This window comes from Chaetomium strumarium (assembly GCF_033439665.1).
Source record: "Chaetomium strumarium strain CBS 333.67 chromosome Unknown B0T15scaffold_3, whole genome shotgun sequence".
In the NCBI taxonomy this organism is placed as follows: domain Eukaryota; kingdom Fungi; phylum Ascomycota; class Sordariomycetes; order Sordariales; family Chaetomiaceae; genus Chaetomium; species Chaetomium strumarium.
This window is the reverse complement of record NW_026944431.1, coordinates 4,447,207-4,455,787: the sequence shown is the minus strand read 5'-3', so window position 1 is coordinate 4,455,787 and position 8,581 is coordinate 4,447,207. Positions and strand designations below refer to the sequence as shown.

Here is an 8,581-nt window from a genome sequence, read left to right as displayed (position 1 = left end):
GCCTCTTCCCTTTCGCTGAATCGGTCTCCAAAAAGGTCAAAATGCGGCCGCATGACGAAACGATAGGCGCACTTGACCAGCCGCTCCATGCAGTCCTCCAAGCCTACTCCTGTTGCCGCTCGGCTTCAGTCGGCTCCCGCCTACCCTACTCCCGCCGTCGATAGAATCATTCTAGTCTTGTGGAATGGCTCGGCGGTACCGCCGATGTCACTACTCGACGATGGTTATTCGCTAGCAAGATAAGTTCACAATAGATTAGGGGTACTAACATGTCACACGGTAAAACGACATCATTGCCTGCAAACGCCTAGGGGTCCCCTATATACCGTGCGACATAACAGTCTATCTCCAGATTATGAGTGGAAAGTACCACATGTCGGTGACCAAGTTTGCATCTTCCAAAGGTACACTCAGTTGACTGTAACAACACGACATCTGTGAGGCATAGTACGTTATGCATATCTACATATACAACGGAACCAGCCATCGGTCGTTCGTTTTACGCCTCATGAGCCGTTGCCAGATCGCCGCCCTATTAATAAGTTCCTAAATCCGGAGTGCTGTCCAAGCGCGAAGTCTTTTTCCGAAAGCGAACACGACCGGCAGGCCCAGCGAAGCAACAGCCAGGGCCAGGCTATAGAAGCCAAAGCTCCTCTGGAAGCCCAGTTGTTCGACCCACGTTGTGGCATTAAACGACATTGTGAAGCCAATGATGAGACGAAATGACGATACGTTGACGAGGACCGGTCTGTCGCTTGCTAGTCAGGCCTCCTGTACAGGGTAGACAGGGTATACTGGGACTTGCTTTGCCGAGGCAGCGGCGGCGGCAGGGGCCACGCAGACTTACCCGGCAATAGAAGGGTAACTTTCCACCACATAGACCGAAAAGAGGGTATTCGCGGCCAAGAAGCCGAAGCCAACCAGGAAGACGCCCACCAGGAGCACAATGCTGGGGACGGTCTTGATGTTCTCCCCGGCGTAGCCGAACACGGCCGACCCAACGATGGCCGCCAACAACGGCACGGCCAGGCTGAGCAAATGCGCCTCGGGCTCCCGCCGGCCGCCATTGCGCTTCGCGTACCCGTTCGACACGCGGTCGGCCACCCAGCCGGCAAAGAACCACACGAACGGACTGGCGACCACCAGCGGCACCACGGCAAAGCCCATCGTCTCGAACTTCCAGCCGGCGGCGATCAGCACCGCGGAGCCCACCTGGCCCGCGGCGCCCTGGAGGGAGACGAGGATCGAGTTGACCACGATGACCCACAGCACGATGGGGAACAGCGTCGACCGGGCCGTGTGGTACACCGACACGCCGGCCAGCCGCCACTGGCGCGGCACGTGCCGGAAGACGCCAAAGTCTGTCGCCCTCGTCCTCAAGCCGTACGTCTTGACGTCCAGCCGCGGCCGGGTCTCGCCGGGCTCCAGCGGATACACGGCCTTGCCGGCGAGCTCGTCGGGCGACCGCGTCCAGCGGGTCTCGGGCACGAGCAGCACGGTCAGCAGGAAGGCCAGGGCGGCGGCAGCGGTGGTGATGTAGTAGATGTAGCGCCAGCTCAGGCGCACGACGAGCAGCGGGCTGGCGATGCCCAGGCCGACGATGATCAGTCCCTGCGAGGCGCCGATGCAGGCGATGGCGCGGTTGCGCTCGTGGATGAACATCATGTCCTGCACGATGAGCGGGATCAGCGCCTCGACGGCGCCCGCCCCGAGCCCCTGCAGGCAGCGCGCCGCCAGGTGCGACTCCAGGCTGGTGCTGAGCCCGCCCCACAGGCCGCCCACCCAGGCCGCGGCGCCCGCGAACAGCAGCACGGGCCGCCGGCCGACGGCGATGGAGAGCGGCACCAGCAGGTAGCTCGCCAGCCCGTTAACCAGCAGCGGGAGCGAGCTCAGCAGCGCCACGCGGTACAGCGGCGGGCCGCCCAGCGCCGACAGCGACCGGAGCGGGTTGACGTCGACGGCGCCCTCCGGCTGGAGCTGCGAGAGATCGATCACCGACAGCACCTGCGGGTTGATGCCCGCGTACTCGAGCGCGAACACCGGCACGAGCGCGGCGATGATGGCCTCGGCCGCGAGCGCCAGCGCCCCGAAGAAGCACAGCGATGCCACCGCCGCCCACTTGCGCCACGGCCGGAGGTTGAGCGGGTCGTTGGGGTCCGGTGTTGGGGTGGGGATGTAGCGGCGCTGGTTGTATTCATCGTATAGCTGCGAAGTGCCGACCACTAGTCCCGCGTTCCCGTCGTGCAGTTGCACCGACTCTGACTCCGACTTGGCAGACCATGCCTTGTGCAGCGGGATGTCCGTGAGGTGCTCCTTCGACTCGGTGGCCGCCCCTACCCGGCCATCGAAGACAAAAATGGTATGTCTTCTACCTTCCTTGGACATATCGTTCGATCGGCACCTTCGCTATGCTTTGTTGCGCAGACAGACCTTCACCAGGAAGAGAAGGATTGTGATTAAGAAGAAGAAGAAGATGATGATGATGATGAAGATGAAGAAAGAGAAGAAGAAGATGATGATGAAGAAGAAGATGAAGAAGAAGATGAAGAAAGAGGAAGAAGAAGATGGTGAAGAAAGAACAACTAGGTCCAGCAGCCGTCCAGCGACAGAAAGAGCGCCGTTCGAACCAGAAGATAACGCGAAGCCCAGACTATAAGGACTCGGAGTTCCGCGTCCGTATGTAGGTAGGTAAGTAGCAGAGCAGCTGGGTGCCGTCGAATGACCGATTCCACGACGGTGCGGTGCTTATCTCTCTTGGCTTCGACGGAAAACCGGGGATGATGTTTCATAGGCGTCCGGAATCTCGGGGAAACATGTGTGAAAGCTGTGGCATCCGAGCGCTCCCGGAAGCGCCCCTCGTGGTAACCCCATGTTTGCTTAACACACTAAATAGCTGGGACACGAGGTCAATGAGATCGAGGCACGCGACGCGTTTCTAAAACACAGCGCCATCTTCAAACTCGATGATGATCATGACACCTACGAAACAAAACATCACGCCAATTCCACGCGAGCCCCGGTAACCGAGGCTGGCCCAAGCTCCCACAAACTGTCCCTACCTACTAGTAGTAGGTAGCCCTGACACATTCAAGAATTTAGAGTATCCCGCTAGAGTTTCTGTCGTTATGATATCCTGTCCACAACCACGTAGCAGCCCAAGTAACAGAACATGTGAAGAAGGCAAAGGTAAAAGTCAAACTCGGATAGCGCGTGCCGATGCAAGGCATGCACGATTCCCGCAAGGACTCGAAGCAGCACGCGATGGAATCTGTACTTCAACAGCTTGATTGTTTCTCAGTTGACGCTACCCGATTCCGTGAGGTCTTGGGCCAGTCGCAAATCTCGAAACAGTCCGCTTGGCGCCGGCCGTGTTTCGTGCCGCAATGTTGAAAATGCGATTGGGTGCGCAAGGTCCCAAGGGGCACATCCATCGGAGCCAGTCCGGCTCTGCGTTTTGTTCCGGCTCTGCTCCGGATGTTGATATCGGACTGTCTCCATGTGTCCAGCAAAGCATGCGAGCACCTCAATGGATGAGACTTGTGTGTACTGGCGAGGATAAGGAAACAAGAAGTCGCTGATCTCGCATGGAACGTTGATGAGGCTACAGGTGCGCTGCGGAGGGCAAAAAAAACATCCTGTCCGACGAATCTGGTCATGCATATCGTGGTGTGTAGGAGAGAAGAAGCACAACCACAGGTGGCTGGCTGGAACTATCATACAAAGAGGGATACCCTGAACCTCACACATCCTCAATCCAAAATATGTACTACTAGTATTGTACAGTGCTAGTATCTACCGAAACATAGATCGAATTGACGGTGATGGGATCACAGCCACCAGGGGCGTCCCAGTCCAACAACCCAGCGGAAGAGCACCTCCCCCATCACAAACCGGTCCACTCTCTCCGTGTCACATATCTGCCCCGTCATGGCCTGGCAAAGCGCATGGACACATGCCTTAGACCTCCAAGCCACTGGCAGCCGGGGGTAGAGAACTGACACCCTCTTCGGGAGCATCGACGGTGCTAGTTGCGGTTGCGGTCTCCGTCTCTGTCTCTGTCTCGCTCCCGTTCTCGTTTATTGGAGCCGAGACAAATGATGGTGCGACGGAAGTTGCAGCCGTGGTAGAGCCCACCACTGTAGTCGCACTAGCACTACTAGTGGTAATAGCGCTAGTAGCAGTACTGGCACCACCTTCCGCCCCAGCACCCGCGCGCTGCAGATCCTGAATGCCCTTGTCCAAGATCTCGTTCACCTGGTTGATGCTCTGGCGTGCGAGGCCCCGGCCGATGGCGGGCACCTTGCTGACGAGGGCGTCCCCGAAGGCGGCACTGGCCGACTGCTGCGTCTGCAGCGACATGACCGCCACCGAGGTCACGCCCAGCTGGTCGAGCACGGGCTTCTTGGCCACCAGGCTGTCCATGGCCGTCTGCACCGCCGACGTCAAGCCGTTGGCCATCTGCTGCAGCCGGAGCGCGCTGATGAGCCCCAGCTCGTCCGAGCCGCTGATGTCCTGCGTGGCCTTTTGGAGCGCTGCCTGAGCGTTCTGCGAGGCTGTCAGGATTGGCGCGGCTGTCTGCGGGTCGGCCGTCAGGCCCTGGGTATTTTAGAGAGAAATGTTAGCCAGGCCTGTATTGTACTCAGAGTCCCATTCACAGAATCACGCACGTTGACCGCCGTGTTAAGCTTTTCCAGAGCGCTCTGGACGGTGCCGATGGCGCTCTGGATTGTACCCAAGTCCCGCCTTTCGGAGGTGGATGGGAAGGCAACAGCGCCATAGGCCAAGGTGGCCTGCAAGACGAATCGGACCAGATGCATGGTGTCTTGAACGCGAGGAGATACTAATTAGCTTATTAGGCTTGGAAAAAGAGTAGTGTGGTAAACGAGCAGTTGTTTGCCCCTGCCAGCGGACTTTCGGTTTGGATGGCTCAAAAGGTTGGATGGCTCAGAAAAGGATTGTAAAACTTGCTGTACCGCAGCCACGCATGCTAGTAGATGCCCGGACGGTCAGTCTCACGAGCGTCAGTTTATACATGGTCGATAGACAACAGGTGCACAGCGGCAGGAGCTGCTGCTATTTGACTCGGCGCTCGGGAATACTTGCCTTAGGTAGGTGGTTGGACCGTCGGCTGAGATTGGTAGTGCCATTCCGGAGCCGGGTCCGATCTGTGTTTCACATACCGTTTCATCGATTAGTCGCATGCGGTGACCTTCAAGCGCTTTCTACCCGGTTGCTGTTCCAAATCTCGACTCTAGATGATTCCTCGCTGGCATGGGCGTTCTGATGACCCTACTAATACTTAGTGGTCAGATGACTGATTCGTTCGACGGTGAAGGATCCATCCTGTATGTACACTCGGTGTAAAGGTCGCGGTCGAGTCTTCCATTTCTACAGGGCTCGTTGAAGCCTCCTTCCAAACGTAAAATTTCTAGGCAAGGAGAATCAGACGATTCTACCTAAACAGTCAGTTTGGGCAGGCCTAGGCCGGATTCAAGGCAAAAGTCTAATGAAGAGTTTATAGCATTATTTAGGAGCCAAGGGTTGTTTTCGAATAAGTACAGACTCTATTCTTAGTTAATTTCAGATTAAATATCCAGGGTGATGATAATGAGAATGAGCGAGCAGCGAAGAGGGACGTCGAGGGAGTGGGCGTTACAGATTCACGTACAATCATCGGTGCCACAAGTCGTCACAGCTGTCACCCTACCCGAACAGAGTCTTGGCTTATCTCAGCATCAGACCAGTATTTGCCGTGTATGTAATGTAATGACTAGGGGTAAAGCGCTCATTGCCAGACTCAACTTGCCGGGCCACCGTAGGTACACAACGGAGAAGTGTGCGGGACATTTGTTGATGCGGGACATTTGTTGATGCGGGACATTTGTTGATGCGGGACATTTGTTGAGCAATAATAGCTTAGTTAACGTTATACTAAGAAAGGGTATCTTATAAAGCAACCGGAATTCCCAGAAGTATCCACTACCGCAACCCAACATCGCCGTAATCCGACATCACCCTCTTCCCTCCTTCAGTACATTATACAAGTAACCCAACGCCCAAACATCCCTGTGCCTGCCTTCACTACACATTCCCAACATTCCACACGATCCAGGCCTTGCTTTAGGGCCCACGGCACCCCGCCTCTCGATCCTTGGCCTCCCGGCCTCATGGGGGACTGCTAGCCCGGCCGTGATGATCGTCCATCCTCGGAATGGCGAAGAGGCCCTGTGTCGGCGCCGTTGTTGATTGTTGTCCTCCCGGATATGGCGCTCGATCAGTACTGCGTTAGGGGGCCGGTGGCTGTCTCGGGAGGCTCCTCTCCTCTGTCGTGTGCTTGTAGGGGTCGGCGGCGGCGACGGCGGCGCTGTTACCGCAATGGGGCGTCGGGGACCAGACGCCGCGGCAGGCTTGAACCCAGGCTGCTATTGGGCATCCGGTCGTAATCCTGTGGGGGGTGTCAGTGTGTCAGTGTGTTTGTGTCAGCAGCCTTCCGGGACCAGGGCAGAGTTCCGCTTGGTCATCCTCGCGGTGCTGACATCTCGATGCAACGGGGTCATGGGGGCGTGTACGGAGGCTTCGACCGTCCTGTCCACATCGGCGTTCTGGGATCATGTGGCGACACCCGTCCCCCATCCCCGCCCCCGCTGGCTGGAAGCCGGTAGCATACTGTACTTGCCGGCCTCCGGTGGCTGCCAAAGGGGGAATGGATTGGGGGGATTTGCTCCGCTGGCGGGAACTCGGTAGCATATAAGTGCTTGCCGGCCTCCCGTCGTTGCCATGGACTTCGCGTCGGGAAGTGCCGTAGGGATTACTTCATGTCGACAATCAATGGCTCGGTCGGGGCTCGGCGGTCGGCGGTCGGTAGCTCGCTCTCCTGTGCCGGGGCGGGAGCCAAGGGGAAGGCGCGAGGGGGCGGAAGCAAAGCGGCAGGAGCGAAGGGTGTACTGGTGGGGGACCGAGCCATTGATTGATGCGACAAACGACGGCGAGGGAACTCGCCTTCCTGGCCCAATCGTCGATGCCCCTCCGGCTCGAAGGAAGATGACGCGCCTCGGCCCACCATCATCCCAAACCGCTGTGCGTCCAAGCAAACAACACTATCATCAAAAACAACAATCTCAACAATTTCATTACCTACAGCAATGTTATCTCCCCGCTAGCCCCGCCCGTCTGGTTGCCTAGGGGTAGTAGACCCCATAGGCGTAACCATAAACAAGCGGGCTGTCGGCGGGGCGATAATATTGCTGTAGGTAATGAAATTGTTGAAATTGTTGTTGTTGATAGTAGTGTTGCTGCTGGACGGCTGACGTCGGCAGACAGTAGGGGTACGCTGCCGCCGACGTCAGCTGGGGGCGGATGGTCCGGTTCGCTTCCGGCGAACGAGAGGGCACGGGAGCAGTCGACGAGAAGGCACCGATCATCTCCAGACAAGACTCGCTCGTGAGAACGCACCTGGCGGTGCGAGGGCCGCCATCCTCGGGGAGACCGACGAAGGGGCGCAGGATGGCGAGGGGGACGATGTGCAGGGCGGACACGTTGACCCAGCTCTTCTTTGGCAACCTCGCGTTGTCGGCGAGGAACAGGAGCCTCCCGCTGTCGGGATGCGGGTCGGCGGGCGCAATGGGGACGTACTGCCCCCTCCGCTGGCGTCCTGGGTGACGGACCGCGAGGTCCGTACCGCCAAAGGAGGTGATGATGAAGACCGACACGACCTCGCCTGCCTCCGGCTCGGGGAACAGGATTACGACCGGATGCCCGTAGCAGCCTGGGTCGAGGCCGTGCGGCTCATCAGCGCTGGCGCCAACAGTGTCCGCCGGGGAGCCACATGATCTGGCCGACGAGGTGCGTCGGCGCCTCGGCAGGGGACGGCGCGGCGGGGGAAGACGCGGAGAGGGAGGGCGCGGCAGAGGGCGCGCCGGCGGAGGGCGAAGATCGACGCGCTCGAGAAGTCGGCATCTTTAATTTCAACTTTATATGTAAAGTCGCGATGCTCGAAGGTTGTCAGAAGGGAAGACTCGGAGAAGTGGACAGTCAGGGGCTCCATGGTTATGTACGTAGTAGCGTCCGGAGCACGCTCGGGCCTCTGTTTTGCTGTCTGATTCGTTTGCTTGCCCCTGACTGACGTCGACAACTCCCGATTCTGCTGCTTCAGCGTCTTCAGTTGTGTCTTGTGACCGTTGATGGATGAAAATGCACGCGAACCTCCCGGATCAAAAAATGAGCATACTACAATACAAACATCCAGCCTTCCTGGTCAGTCGGCCGTTGCGCTGGAGGCGGCAAGCCTACCGGACGAGATGCTCCCCGAAGCACTGCTACCTCTACACATCAGGTCCCCTCCGGTGGGAGACTGGGTGGGGGGATTCTTGCCCATTCGCATGCAAACATGACAGTTCTAGGTGATTGACAGGACAGGACTTCAATGTTTATTTACTATGAACTTCTCCTTGGCACATTTCCGGGTGCCTGGACTTCCGGGATACAACCGGGAAATACTCCAGCCGCGAGGATGAGGTGCCGCTGTCGAAGACAGCTCATCATCTGCAGCAGTGGCCCCATACGTAGCTCAGAGCAGTGTAGC

General features: G+C 58.0%; 3 protein-coding genes across 3 annotated transcripts; all 3 read right to left on the bottom strand.

The window, feature by feature from the left end:
* Positions 1–258: 258 nt before the first annotated feature.
* Positions 259–2,774, bottom strand: B0T15DRAFT_502165 (major facilitator superfamily domain-containing protein). Its single transcript, XM_062867415.1, has 2 exons — positions 848–2,774; positions 259–748 (listed from the first exon to the last, which is right to left on the bottom strand). The coding sequence occupies exons 1-2, from the start codon at positions 2,383–2,385 to the stop codon at positions 547–549; spliced, it is 1,740 nt and encodes a 579-aa protein (XP_062723477.1). The 5' UTR covers positions 2,386–2,774; the 3' UTR covers positions 259–546.
* A 930-nt stretch (positions 2,775–3,704) lies between these two features.
* B0T15DRAFT_433445 (hydrophobic surface binding protein A-domain-containing protein) lies at positions 3,705–5,086 on the bottom strand. The gene is made up of 2 exons (XM_062865774.1): positions 4,668–5,086; positions 3,705–4,596 (listed from the first exon to the last, which is right to left on the bottom strand). Exons 1-2 carry the CDS (start codon positions 4,815–4,817, stop codon positions 3,958–3,960), a joined length of 789 nt encoding a protein of 262 aa, XP_062723476.1. The 5' UTR covers positions 4,818–5,086; the 3' UTR covers positions 3,705–3,957.
* Positions 5,087–7,496: 2,410 nt separating this feature from the next.
* B0T15DRAFT_376776 (uncharacterized protein) lies at positions 7,497–7,775 on the bottom strand (the record flags this gene model as incomplete). The annotated part of the gene is made up of 1 exon (XM_062864235.1): positions 7,497–7,775. A coding segment is annotated over one exon (279 nt), but the record flags the coding sequence as incomplete, so codon positions are not given.
* Positions 7,776–8,581: the final 806 nt, after the last annotated feature.